The 14,195-nt window shown below is 43.0% G+C and overlaps 1 protein-coding gene across 2 annotated transcripts in view; it reads right to left on the bottom strand.

The window, feature by feature from the left end:
* The window catches only part of CTNNA2 (catenin alpha 2), a 1,036,033-nt gene that overhangs the window by 279,410 nt on the left and 742,428 nt on the right, over positions 1-14,195 (bottom strand). For both annotated transcript variants that reach the window (XM_019526187.1, XM_019526188.1), the window contains exon 8: positions 5,976-6,056. In XM_019526187.1, the coding sequence (XP_019381732.1) occupies positions 5,976-6,056 (81 nt within the window). The remainder of the gene's footprint in view (positions 1-5,975; positions 6,057-14,195) is intronic.

Below are 14,195 nucleotides of genomic sequence, written 5' to 3'. Positions count from 1 at the left end.
AGCCTCCAGGGGATAAAATCAGCAATTTATGCAACACCACTTTTCTTGGGTGGAGCCTGCTTTCCCAGGATGCTGCCACGCTGCCTGCAGGGCTTCCTAAAGAGCCGCAGTGCTGCACGTAGCCTGGTGCTTCACTCTGTGGCTGTAGAGGCAGAAACCTAAAACTCCTCAAAGAAGTTTTAGTTTGCTGCACCCTAAGTTATTTAGGGCACATTACACCACTGAATTTCCTACAGCGGCTGGAATTAATGTGCAATACACCGCTGAGGCATGCAAACACCGACACCACTAAAGTGGTGCAAAAGCATTTAGCCTGCTTTAAAATGTTGTGTATACATGCTTCTCATTTTGTCTACACACAGCCATCAGGGTAGGTTAGTACCCTGAAAAATCTGTATGTCAGTGCCTCTCAAACCACAGATTGAACATCACTAAGGAAAATGTTTTCACTTCTTTAGGAGTGTGTACCATCAGAACTGGTAGATAAGTAGGGTGACCATAAGTCCTAGATTGGTGAGGACAGGCCCAGATTTTATAGGCTGTGTCAGTATCCTAGCCATTGGAGAAAATTTAAGCACATTTCCTAGATTGGTGTGAGCCTTGGAGGTGTACAGTCGAGGCTGTATGAATGTGTGTGCCACACTGTCCCATCTGGCTCCACTCCTGGGAGCTGCCAGGGCTGGGGGTACAAGCGGGGTGCTGACTGCATTGGGGGCACTGGCCAGGCTGGGGGCATTGTGCAGGCTCTCTCTGCCCTGTGCTGACTCATGGCTCTGTCGCCTGCAGCCGCTTCCTGGCTGTGCACCCCTCGGCTGGGTGGAGACAGCCAGCCCCAGTCTTGCACCCCCCCTCCCTGGTTAGGGCAGGGCACAGCTAGGCCAGGTCGGGCTCCTCAGATGGGGATTGCAATGAGGCTAGCCTGGCCCAGCCCAGCCTGGGGGCGCCTGGCCAGGATGCAGCCACAGATGCCAGGACAGGGCCACAGCTGTCAATCAGTGCAGGGCAGACAGAACCCACGCAGCACCCCCCGTGTGGCTGGCACCCTACCCCTGGTCCCAGCCCACAATGCCAGCTCTGGTGACAAAGGCAGCACACTCCCCAGCATATCTTGACAGCTGTTCCAGCCCTGCCCCCAGCCACACACACATCTTGGGTGCACGTATATGGGGGGCGCCCCCCTCATCCTGGACTTCCCTAAAATTATTATGGTCACCCTACAGATAAGGCATATACATATTGAGTCTAATGGAGTGATAAAATATGTAGGAAGAGTCCTGTATCTTACATGTACTAGGCAGAACAATGCTGATAGACTACAGTGCTAATACTAATATCAGTAAAGACATCAGATCTTCTATTTTGTCCCTCATGGTGGAAGTTAGTGGGCTGGTTACTGGAACTCAAAGAGAAGTGGCCTGTCTGATCCAAACTAATAGAGTGGAACAGCATCTGTGGGACAGAGATTCTGATAGCAGTGGCAGGAGGCAGCAGCAGTAACAGGTGGGACACCAGTGGTAGTGACAGTAGAACAGCTGGCGTACTACTAACCCAACTCCAAATGATCTATAGACCATGTTGGGCTTCACTGTGCATCCAGGCTGTGCATAAGCCAAAATTCTCTGGTGTGTCCTTCCTGCTTATGTTTGCCTCAATGTCACTACCGAGTTGCAATGTTTTAAAGACTGCACGCCCATGCTGCTTTGTGATTACTTGCAGTATTTAAATAATAGTGTTAGTATTTTTTTTCTAACTAGATAAAACATACTAACAAAATAACTGGCAGCAGAGAACACCCTGCTGCTGTGATTGTTCTTGCCTGCTGTAGCACACCGTGAAGGGCTTTTTTGGTTTTGATGCTGGAGTTTTGTGTTGTTTGGGGGGGGGGGGTTTGTTGTTGTTGTTGTTGGTTTTTTGTTGTTGTTATTGTTTTTTTGGGGTTTTTTTGTTCTTTTAGGCCAATGTGCAGGTGAGAGCAAAAAACCCAACCCCCCCCCATAAAAATAGAGCCTGCCAATTGGCATGAGATGTTATCAGCCTGTGAACACTACACATTTCCCAAATAGTTCAAACCAAAGTCAGTGGTAGCAGCAAGCAGTGGGCTGATCTGACGTGCATGCATCCATGCACTCATTCACACTGAGTTGATTTGATATTCATCTTACTGACAGTAGATCTGAAGGTCCATTATTAGATCTCCATAATATTTAGCAAATACACAAGAGATCCTAAGTGACAATTATAAATATGTAATTCCATCAAAAAGGGAAAACTAATATTGCTATAAATCATGAGATGGATTTTTTTGTGCCATATGCCGTAACCACAACCACTTTGCATGCCTGCATGTGCTCCTTTGTGCAGCTGAAATAAAAGGCAGAACTGAGCAGTGCAATCTGAAGAAAAAGAAAGATCAGCGAAGCCTAGGAAGGCAGCCTGTCTGCCAGATGGAAGATAACCCTTCTCATTCCTGGTTACAAATGCATTTTGTAGACTGCCCAGTTTATGGCAGCAACAATGAGCTTGAGGAGTCACATGGGCAAGAAGTTTCCATGTCATGTTGTTTTAAAAAGCAATGCTCTAAAAATGGTATTATGGGCTTCCATGTTTGCTCTCTCTCTCTCTCTCTCTCTCAAGAGTGTCCACTTCTAAAGCTAGTTGTTCACAAGTAAAAGATGGCAAACTGCCAGCTATCTAGTCTCAATTGGTTCATTTCTCCTTGAATCTCATTATTTTCACAGTGACTCCCCTGATACACCATTAAAAAAAGGTTTAGTTAGATGCACTGGACTGGAGATTAATACACAGTCCATTGATGATGCACAAGATGAAACAGAATTCACTGTTGGAAGTGGTGGCGTATAATCAACATATAAACTCTTAGGGATGCAGATGTTATTGTCTCGTGGATCTGTACAGCCCTGACCTTCACTAGGAGTGTTGGCTGCTGCCGAAATCCAAATAAGCAATGAACTCATCAGGACTAAAAACAATAAAAAGCCCATGAAAATATTAGACTTTGGATCCAACCCTATAAATGTTTGCATGTGTGTTTTACGTTTCTTTTGCAAACAGTTCTAGCCCATTTTTGGGACTAAAGGCAGCATACATGAGGCTGAATATACACACAGACTAGATGTGACCAGTAAGTGCCATTTTTACAAAGTCAGTAAGTCTGGGAGTGGAACTTGACCCAAGACAATATAGCAGCTACTGGGAGTTCCATACAGAAGAACAACTCATACTGACCTGAAACTTCTCTCAAGCAAGAAAAACAGTGTTGGAGGCAACACATAGCCTGCATACACACATGCAAATAATTTGGGAGAATTCTCCCAGGTTTGTTTCCCTGGCAGAGAAATTTACCCAGAGCTATGTGTACTGACACAGGAATGCTGAAGCCCTGAAGAATGGACAGCTTGCAGTGCTGACATTGTGCAGCCGGGGCGTGGGGAGGGCAGGGGCTGTGCACACATCTCAGGGTGCTCTGCTGGCTCCCGTAGTCTGCCTGATGACAGATGGCAGTGGTGCATAGGTAAGCCTTGGTTAACTGACCCTGACTGCCCATGGTCAGCCTGTGTTTCCAAGCAGCACTACATGGAAACTGTAAAAGGGATGTTTTCTGCTCACTACTGGTATAGCAGAGTCTACTAAAAAATACACTGGCTTCCTGTGGAGGAGGGAAGGTCTGCTGGAGGACTATGTTCTCTTCTGAGAGAAGGCACATGTGCAGACATTCATCCTCCCAGGAGAAACTCTCCTGGAACTGGGTGGTTGTTCCCAGGTTATTTTTTTCCTGCAGTGTCCATTTTTACCCTGGGAAAAAGCCTGAACATCTGTACATTCATGGTTTTTCCTGGGAAAGCAGCACGTCTCCCAGGAGAAACCGAATGTCTGTACAAGGTCAAAGCATGAACCTCATTCTGGCAGCTTGGGGGTCCCTCAAATTTGGAGCCCAGAACTGCAGAGAAGCAGCATCTTGCTGCTCTCATTATCTTAGGATTATATGTCACTGTGGCAGGACACTGTTTGTGCCTGCCACTTCAAGGGGCCAGACGACAGCAGCCAGCAAGTGTCTGATTAGGGAAGCCATTTTAGATTCAGGTCTGCTCATATAAACAGGGCATTTTGCTGTTGGGAGGCCAGGAAACAACACTGCCTGGCTTCAGGGCTGCTGGTATCAACTAGAGGTAAGGGGGGAGCTGTAGGGGATGGTCAGGAGGCTCCTGGTCCTGGGCATGACCTAAAACTGCACCCTGCCAGGAATGGGTGGCCTGGTGGGGCTCTAAGTGGTGCGAGAGCCCCCAGGAAATGCCAGGCCAGTTACCACCCTGGCTAGATGTACACCTTGCTGGGGTCGTTTGACCCCAGTACTCTTTCCTGCCATAGCAGGGGGTAGGACTAGATGATCTACTCAGGTCGCTTCCGACCCTAGAAACTATGAAACTATGAAAGGCGGGTCAGGGCACCTTAATCCCTAGCCCCCACAACTGGGTGGGTTACCGACTTGATAAGGTCTGGAAGGTGGACCTCAGAGAGAGGGCCATAGACTCAACCTGTCTTGACATCCCCCGACTGGTCCAAGCTGGGGCCAGGACTGGAAGGGTCAAAGGGCCAGGGGCCCACCCTGAGAAACACCCAAGAGCTGAGGGCCTGGGGTTCCAACTGGGTTGGAGGTGGGCCAGGGCCAGTGAGCCAAAGGTCCCGGGGGGACCACACCCATAAGGGGGAGCAGCTCAGGGAGCTATGCAGCTGGGAATGAAGGTGAAATAGGCCACCGGAATGGAGGGATCTAGGTGGGGTTCAACTAATAGGATTCTGAGGCCCAGTGTGGGGCTGGTGATGTTAGTAACAACTGGATGCCATCTGCGAGGCTTGGGCTGAGGTGTAGGGGAGGAACGGAGCCGCAGATAGCGCCCCTGGCATTGGGGCAAGAAATGAGCAGCCTCCCGCCTAATTAGCATCAATTAATTAATTAACAACAAGGCATGGCGGGCAAGAAGGCAGGCAGTTAGTCCAGAAACAAGTGGGTAGGCCACAGGAAAATCAGCCCTGAGAAGGCCTCCTGTTACAATAACATTAGCTTGTTTCCAAAAGTCATGATAATGATTCATGGTACCTGTGGCCCACTGCAATATTTTTATTATTAAAGGATAGCAACCTGCACTGAAGCCAGTATTTTCAAACTTGCTTGTCAGAAGTTAAGTATCTAAAATAAAGACCCGAATTTCACAGGAAATGAGCACTAACATATGCATATAACTCTGGCTGCCCAGCATATCTAAAAGGCATATTACTTCTACTGGGAACCAATACATAGATAGGTGTGTATATTTGCATATTTTGGCCAGAACTATTTTCTGATTTGATGGTTTTTCCCCTTTGATAGTATTCTAGCCACACACTGTCACAGAACTGAGATCTTCAAAAGCACAAATGCCAACACATGTGCTACTGTATTCCTTTCAGTATGATGCAGTTTTTTTAATCAAATATTCTAAATACAACCTGTGTCTTAAGTTTGAGTTAAAAGGAGGAAAAAAATAGATCCTTGCAAATGCCTTTGCTTGGTGCTTTATTATTTTCTGAAATTGAAAGTCAGAAAATTTGGATGCATGTTAAATTCAATTATATAAATTTGACAGAATGCGGTAAATTAAATCATATGATGAGTTTCATTTACTTCATCACAACTGTCCACATGAGCGAAAATAAACACGTGTCAGTGTTTGCAAGTATGGAGGCCTTTGGTTGTAGACAACTATATCCTAGTGTATTTTTCCACCATCTTAGAACCAAGGAACACTAGATAATTCAGGCTATGTGCCTCAGTTAATCATTTTGGCTGCCATTAATTACAACGTAGTAACACATCTCAATTAGATTGTGCATATTTATAATTCTACCAATGACACTGTGAACATGAAGTGTAACTGCTTTCTTGACATTCAGCATGCATTAGGATGAACACAGCATACCTGCCGTCGTAGGTCCCTCGTCTTTTTGGTCATCTTGTCAATGGCAATGTTCAGTGGGTCTCCCTTCTCCTTCCTCCCAGTCTATTAAAAATACATAACTAGAGTTAGAAAAGAAATAGTCCAAATATACTGGTTTTAAAACAAAGCAAACTTATGAAAAGAAGCATTCATTAAATGCACATATACGTACAGCAAATCTTTATTGTTTGCATCTAACATGGCAAAAAAAAAAATCAAGGTTTCTATTCAATGTAAGTTTTCAACCACATTATTAAGGGGACACAGCTGAGTACAGCATATTATTTTTAAATAAATCATAAAAGGATAAAAGGGATATTAGGGTGGCTTACTGGATTGTTCAGAACTTTTGCTCTGATACATTATGTTGATGTTCTATATAGTCCATGCTGCAAAATTCTGGCAAGACCTCACACTATAAAATGAATATTAAGGATTTCTAATCTCTGTCCTGCCAGGCACTGAGTATGTTAAACATGATAATAAGCAGCAAAACAGCTTGAGGACAGAAGGAAAATGGTTTTTAATCTGTAACAAGAATCATATTGGCAGGCATTAGGTGCAGTATAAAAGAGACTTCCACTTAAAACACTTTCTCCTGCAGAAAGTCTCAAAGCAAAGATCCTCAATGAAAATTGGAAAACAAAATAGGGTGAGAGGTGGCGGGTTGCAGTTCAGAGCCAATGGGAGGGGGGCGGGGGGAATGACATGGTTTGAGGTTGCAAGGTATGAAATGCTTTAAGCGGTTCTGTCAGCTGCCTTAGCTTTCTTTTAAGAGAAGACGGCTTATCTAAAGATCTGTTAAATTTCTTATTGTATCAGAATTTGTTCAATAGCTTTTTATCAAGACTCTCTTCAGCCCTTCTTTACAATCCTATTTCTTTTACCAGTTCTGTTTTGAAATACGCATATTTAGATCTGTTGCTTGCATATGATTATCAACAATTGTGTATTTCCAGTAGAGCCTGAGAGCATGTTTCTGGCATCTCATGAACAAATCACTTTTAAAGGTTCTTTACACCTAGACTTTCTATAATGATCTGGCAGATAGAAAGCACTGTGATATCAGCTTTACATGGCCACTTTGGAGACTGACCCTTTTCCCTAATCTTCTGATTTAATTGTTTATCTGAATGAAGGCCTGAATTGTATTGCTGTGCATGATTTTAATTATGATATATGGCTCGATGTGTTTATGAACACTTAGGAATCTGTAAATTCTTTCCCATTTACTCAGCCTAGGAGCTCAAACACTGAAACACCAAATGCCCTTAGAACTAAAATTTAATGCAATTTTACTCTTTGGATTTGAAAAACAATCAATTATAAAGCAAATGAAGGGAATAGTCGATGCCTGTGCAGGAGACTGGGGTCAGAAAACTTTCTATGTTACAGCAGGGTAAGCTTGTGTTACCTATAAGGGTATGTGTACTACACCTATAAGGCTCCATTGAGGACATGAATTCATATAGCCCCCAGTTCACAGAAGTTTGGCTCTTCGGCTCAAGCTATAGCAGCTCAGATTTTAAGATCTGGGAGGTCCTCATTTCCCTGTGTGAGAGCCCCAAAACGGCTGTTGTATTTGTGCATAGTCCATCTATATTTTCTCAAACTGCATGTAACAATGCAATGAGCCATTTATGCAGGGAAGATATGTAATCAAAATAGATCCAGAAAGTGGAAATAGGGATTGTCAAATGAGATGTAGGTAACATACCAAAATATTACCAGATTACTAGCCTAAGTGAGAATGTAAAGGCATACCATCAGGAAAAAAAACAACAATTACTTTCTTAAGGGTACTGTGAGCTGTTTGCACTGATGATCCATAGACCCTTGATGATCCATACACCCCTGTCACATGTTCACTTAAAGGGGTCATGGAATTTGATCCTCAATCCTAAAATTGTGCCTCCAAACATACCACAGGTTCATGGCAGGAAGCACAATTTTGGGATCATAGAATCATAGAAAATTAGGGTTGGAAGAGACCTCAGGAGATCACATTTAGTCCAACACCCTGCTCAAAGCAAGACCATCCCCAACTAGATCACCATGGAATGACATGACCCACCAAGGAAAAGGAAAGAGAGCTAGGGATCAGATCTCTGTTGTGTCCTTTCTACTTCCCAGTGCTGGAGGGAAACTGGGATCACGACCATAGTTTCAGGCTCCCCTTGTACTGGCAAGTGAAAGCTGGGCGCCTTCAGGTCTGGGGCCAGCTGATTGTTGGCTCTGACCCCAGGACCTCAGCAGTTTGAGACCCCGGTGCAGTCCCAGAACTAGAGCTCTAATTACCCATCCCGAGATCAGACCTGCAAAATGTTCAGTTTAAGGCGCCATACAAACCAGCCATTATACACAGAACATTTTTATAGCTGGTTTGCCATTTTATGGCACTTTCAATTGTGTGTGTGAGTAACCCCCCTGCCATTTATGCTGTGATTAGCATTTTACAGGGGATCTTAGTGACATTCATGTTCAGTGACACTTTCCTTTCTTTTTTCAAGTAACTGCTATGGAACGCAGTTTCGGATTTCTTAGCCTTCACCCAGACACTATATGGTTAAGTTCTGCTCACAGAATGAATGCAGGAGCCTGACCATATGAAATGTTTTAATGCATGAATTGCTGGGGCAAGGTTAATACCACATTATTATGTAAAAAGAAGCCTCTGCAAAATTCAAATTACACTGAATATTAGCAAACTGTAAGTAAGAAGCAAACAAATAGAATTTAAAGCCACATGGGGAAGAATCTTTATAATAGTCAAACAAAGCAATTGATGAACATTGCTGGACTAGTTCTGAGCAGGGCACGTTCATTTTTTATTCATCGTTGACATAGAGGATCAAGGTTCAAACACTTAAAACAGACACCCATTAAAAGGGCCATAAAGCTGCTCTGAATAGGAAGTTGTGAATTCTCTAAAGGTAATCTATGAAGACCCTTTTTGCAGTTAGCACAAGTCCTTTATAGTTCAGTGTTGTACGTCTCTTTAGAAAGTGTTCTGATGTCTAATATGGCTACTCACACAGAGTATTTCTGCGTGGTATTCAGCTTCAACGTGCATCCTCATAATATCAAAACACAACTTCTAAAGCAGGCATTACTTTTTTACATTTGCAAATGGCTATAAAAGCCCCTTCACTGAGCAATTTCAAAAAGGGAAGAGGAACACATTTAATGGACATTATTATTGCAAAATAAATAATATGGCATAGGATGTCACATAGCTTCAGGCAGCTCTTTCAAATGCCATCTGTTGTCTGCTGAAAATATGTTTATTAAAGTTTATTTATAAGTTAAAAGTCTTTAAATACTGTTATATTTCAAAATTGGTCCATGGGAGACTTGTCCTGGAAGGGACAGAAGGAAATAGATACTTTGAAGGTTTTAGCTGTGCAAAGTGAGATCCTATTTAATTTCTCTATTTATCCATTTTAGTCTGAGGGGAAAAAAAGATAATTTTGGAGTGGGAAAAACACTGGCATGGGGGTGAAAGGATAGGAGGGCGCAAAGATCCCCTGATATGGGGGTAGGAAACAAAAGGAGGGTACACAGAGTTACCAGCATGGAGACCTTGAGGAGGAAGGGATGGGAGTAACTGGGGGAACAGTCCCATCAGCTTTAACAGTCTCAGATACATAGCATCCATTAATACAAGTTTAACTCTTTACACAGTGTTTTTTCAAGATGAGATTTTCACACCAGTATGAAAGTCAATGTTACTCCCACCCAAATCTTCAAGATTTCCCTCCCTGCCTGATTTCTTCCTAGTCAACTAGAATGGGCCACTGTCAATGGGTTTCTATAGTTTTGCTTCTTTGGAGCCTAGTAGCTGGAGATGGGTTTTCTATTACTGTCAGAGCCTCAGTCTGCACAGGTACATTATCATTTTCATGGCATAGCCAATCTAAGATCCTTTGCCCTCCAGATACCTTCGCAAATGGTCCATAAGTCTAAAAAGCCACTTGCACTTAAAAGCTGAACACCACATACAGCTTGGCCTACATACGCAATGAAGTATGCGGCCCTCTGGTTATATTCAGTATTTTCCCTCTCAACAACAGTCAGAAATATTTCTTAAGCCATAAAGGAGATTATAAATAAATAAAGTAAATAAAAAGGAAAATAAATCTCTTGCTCCAAATTAAGAAAAATTGTAAGTAAAAAGTCAAATGGCCACAGAACCAGACTTAAGCTAATATAGTGCTGCCACTTACTTAGCACAGACAATCCAACAAACATTCAGAAACAATTCACTATTAAAGACGGGGACCATATAGTAAGAAATTCAACCCTACATTAAACTTTGGTCTCCTAACCTTCAATAATATTTATGTTTTATAAAATGTCTTTTTTCAATGAGCTATTCATGAGATTATAGTAATGAACTAAACCAAATGTTTTCCTTAAAACTATTTTCACAACTGTTGAGACCATTCCTGCTCCGCACCAGCTCAGGAACGAAAACCCGCCTTGGCCAGCCTGAGCACCTTGTTAGGCCTTTACAGAAGGTCTTCTGCAACCCTAGAGAAGGGAGATATGGTGAAGAGGAATGGGCTCCAGGCCATTCAACATACAGACCTGATGTACTGTAGATTATTTGAAACTACCAGGCTTGAGAGATAAGGCTCATCAGAAGAATTACAGAAGAATTCTTCTCTTGGTTTCGCATAACATTACATACAAAATGTGAATATTCGAAGAGGAAACTTAGACTGTAGGTTCAGAAGAGCTTTCTGACTATAAAGGTGGTTAAGCATTGGAACAAGCCACCTAGAGAAGTTTGTGGAATTGCCATCCACAGACTGGAAATTTTCAAGCCCAGGTTAGACAGACTGGGATGGTTTAGTCAGGGGTGATCCTGCTTTGAGCAGGATGACTTTGTATGGTCCCTTCCAGCCCTCCTTTCCTATGAACTTAAATTCAGAAAAAAAACCCTTTTGAATCTGCACCTAGTTCTTTTTTATTACAGGAGGTGCTTAGATATTGTGGCAATGGATACCAACATATAGTCGATAGTAATGTATGTGCAAAAGACACGAAGGGAGCAGCCTTGTAACTCCCTGGGCAGCAGTGGTCAGGCTAGCTGTGGCAGTGGTTATTGAACTCCCTGCCCCTACCCCAGCTGAGTGTGTGCCTGGGGCTGGTATCCTAGTCACCTGCCCCTCCTTATGCTACTGGATGTTAGTTCAGAGGAGCACTAAACTGGCTGCAGCGACTGTCCTACGATGTTCTAAGACAGACCAAACCCCCCAGTTTTTACAGTTAATGAACAGAAAGACCTTGAAATAAAAGCACTGAAGGAACTGGCCTCATTTTCCTTTATGAAGTTGTATATAGAAGCCTACAGAAACCTTCTCTGATCAGGAAGGTAAAAGAAGGTGCCATTCTTTCCTCACACTTGGACTCCTCTAGACCTTTTTTATTGATATAAGTAAAAGTCAAAGCAGCGAGAAGAGCTCGGACTAGTAATGAATTACTTGTTGCATGTCCATGACATCCTCATTGTCATTTATCCAGTCATTTAGCCTACAGGAGACAGGTGGAAAGATTATCTATTGATCCAAAAGCTACTGTACCTTAAAATACTTTTATTTTTTCCATCATCAGCCAGGTAGATGGCTCCATTACTTACACTTTATTCATAACTTCAATATCACAGAGTTTTATTACGGTATAAATTGCTATTAAAAAAAATATCAGTCCTAATATTTTCTTTTCAGTATTGAACATCATTCTTTAAAAACGGGGGTTGTGTTCACTAACTCTTTATAAAGTGATAAACTGAAATGCAGTACTAAGAGGAAAGATTGTTTAAACAACTATAAGCAATGGTAACACTTTAAAGTGGGAAGATGGGGCCAGACAAACCAAAGCATATTCTACCATTGACAATTAAAAGAGACTAATTAGGGGCCAGGAAAAAAAAAATTATATCATCTATTCAAACAGATAAAGGCAGAGTCTGAATTTCAGTGGGACTGGAAAATCAGCTGGCAAAACTGGTGAGGGAATGTTTTATTTTGTTGGTTAACCTTATCAATAAACTATTCAGAATACCCAATTAGCATAAATTAAAACATTATAGATAAAGTTGATGAAGCAAGCAAGAAAAATAAAATCTTGATTTAAACATGATAGAAAAACTTTATCGGCTAATTTAGACATTTATAAGAAGAATTTGTATATGTTTTGCAAATCAACAGTCCACAAAGCAATTTTAATCTAATTATCTACAAAAGAATAGGAACAGATCTTCAGTGATAATGATGCAGGAGAGCTTCACACAAGAAATATTTTCAGTACAGCTATCAACTTTTGTGACGGGGAAAAAACCTAAATTCAATTAAAACTGTGCCTGGGACAATAACATACAGGGACAACATTCACAATACGTGTCAACATTTCAATTTTCTAAGATCCCTACAAAAAGTTGGGACTGTGGGATCAAAACCACACACAAGCAATAGTTTAAAGCCCAAGTGAAACTTGACATTGGAAAAAAAAAGGTCCGTATTTATGTCAAGCTCTTAAAAAGCTCGGTTTCATTTAATCTTGTACGCTCCCCAATTTCAGTTAAAGCAAAAACCTTCTACTCATCTCTAAAATTATTCTACCCAAAGATATCAGATGCCTCCTACTTATTAACTCTTCACAACAAGGGGTCAGTTTGAATCCCTGGTTCCATTCAAATCATTCAAGCCAGTGATTTGAAGAGCATTAGGATTTCACTCATACTTTGAAGCTGAACCAGAACATGTTTTCATTTTTGGACATTTACTCTCAAACACAGAATTAATCTGAGTGTCTACACTCATCTGTATTCCATCCCTTGTCAGATCCAGTTTTGTTAGTGATTCATCTCATTGATTTGTATGCGACATGCCTATTTCCATGATCAAGGGGAGGTGAGGAAAGTTGGGGGAAAGGAGAGGAAGGCTTTGCATAAATAAGAAAGAAGTGTCACTTGGGATTCTTTTAACTATATCCTTTATGGTTAATACTCCTGTTTTTACATAGAAGAAGGCGGTTTCAGTTGAATAAAAGAGCATCAAGGATGAGACAGAACGATTACTATATGCAAACAATATTGCCTCATTGCAGTCTAACTCTGACCTGTAGGCTAAGGACAAACATTCAAAAAGCCTGAGCCTGAATTGAGTCAATCTTTGCAGGTTAGTCTAACCTGTCTAAGCTAAATCAGTTTGTAACTGCACAGATATCCCAGAAATACAGGCACGTGCAGTAGCTCAGGCTAGAATCCGGGTGTGGGGGGACGGGTGCTAGAGCAGCCCTCCCTTCCCTTCCACAATACTGAGCTGAGGGGGTGTGGACAGGCTGCAGCAGGACACTCTGCTTAGGGAACAGCTCCCCCACTCCCCACTTCTAACCAGCCCAGCAGGGAATTGATAACACAGTGTTTATCAGCCCTAACTCAGTGTTTATCACCCCATTAGGAAAACAACAGAGGGACATACCAGCTACCTATTGATTCTGCCTTTGTCACAGCACAGACCATAATCAGCATGTGGTCTGCTAGCTAGTGGTGAGAGGTGTCTCTGTAAGGCAGAGGGGACAAGGACATCTCTGCTTAGCAGGGAATGGGGAGAGGAGAGGAGGGGGAAGCCAGGCAGACGCCTGCAGTCTCTGCCAAGCTCCAGCCAGGGAGCAGAGGGGAGGGCCCCTCCCAGCTCAGAGAACATGCCAGGATACTGGGGAGTCTGGTTTAACTTAAACCAGGAAGGGGTCTGAGACAGACATTACATAAAATGGTTTGACCCATATCAGTTTAGTCTGATACTATATTCAACCAGATTTATCTCAAATAAGGCTGCTGAGTGGGTGGATGGTGGCCTTGCCAGGAAGCTGTGGGCTGGGGCCAGGTCTGGGGCCGGGGGGGGGGAAACGGTAGTGGAAGGAAGGGAAATGGTATCAGGCAGGGGGGGAAGCTGCAGCCAGTAGCTCTTGCTCTAGCATGTAGGGCTCCAGTTCCAGCTCCCAGATATCTTACACCCACTCTGCTGGAGCTGGGGCAGTTGCGGGCAGGAGCTCAGCCATGGCAGCAAGGCATGGACTGGCTTGGGTGGGAGCAGGTGTGGCTCAGCCCCATGTGGAGTGCCAGGGGGCAGCTGCATCTGCACAGTCCAGGCAAGCTCTACTGCATGCATCCCCTACCCCTCCTTCTTCCCCCCC

This window comes from Gavialis gangeticus, unplaced genomic scaffold, assembly GCF_001723915.1.
Source record: "Gavialis gangeticus isolate Ggan-Ray unplaced genomic scaffold, GavGan_comp1, whole genome shotgun sequence".
NCBI classification, from domain to species: Eukaryota; Metazoa; Chordata; order Crocodylia; family Gavialidae; genus Gavialis; species Gavialis gangeticus.
The sequence above is the reverse complement of the archived record's forward strand: the minus strand, read 5'-3'. Positions and strand labels throughout refer to the sequence as shown.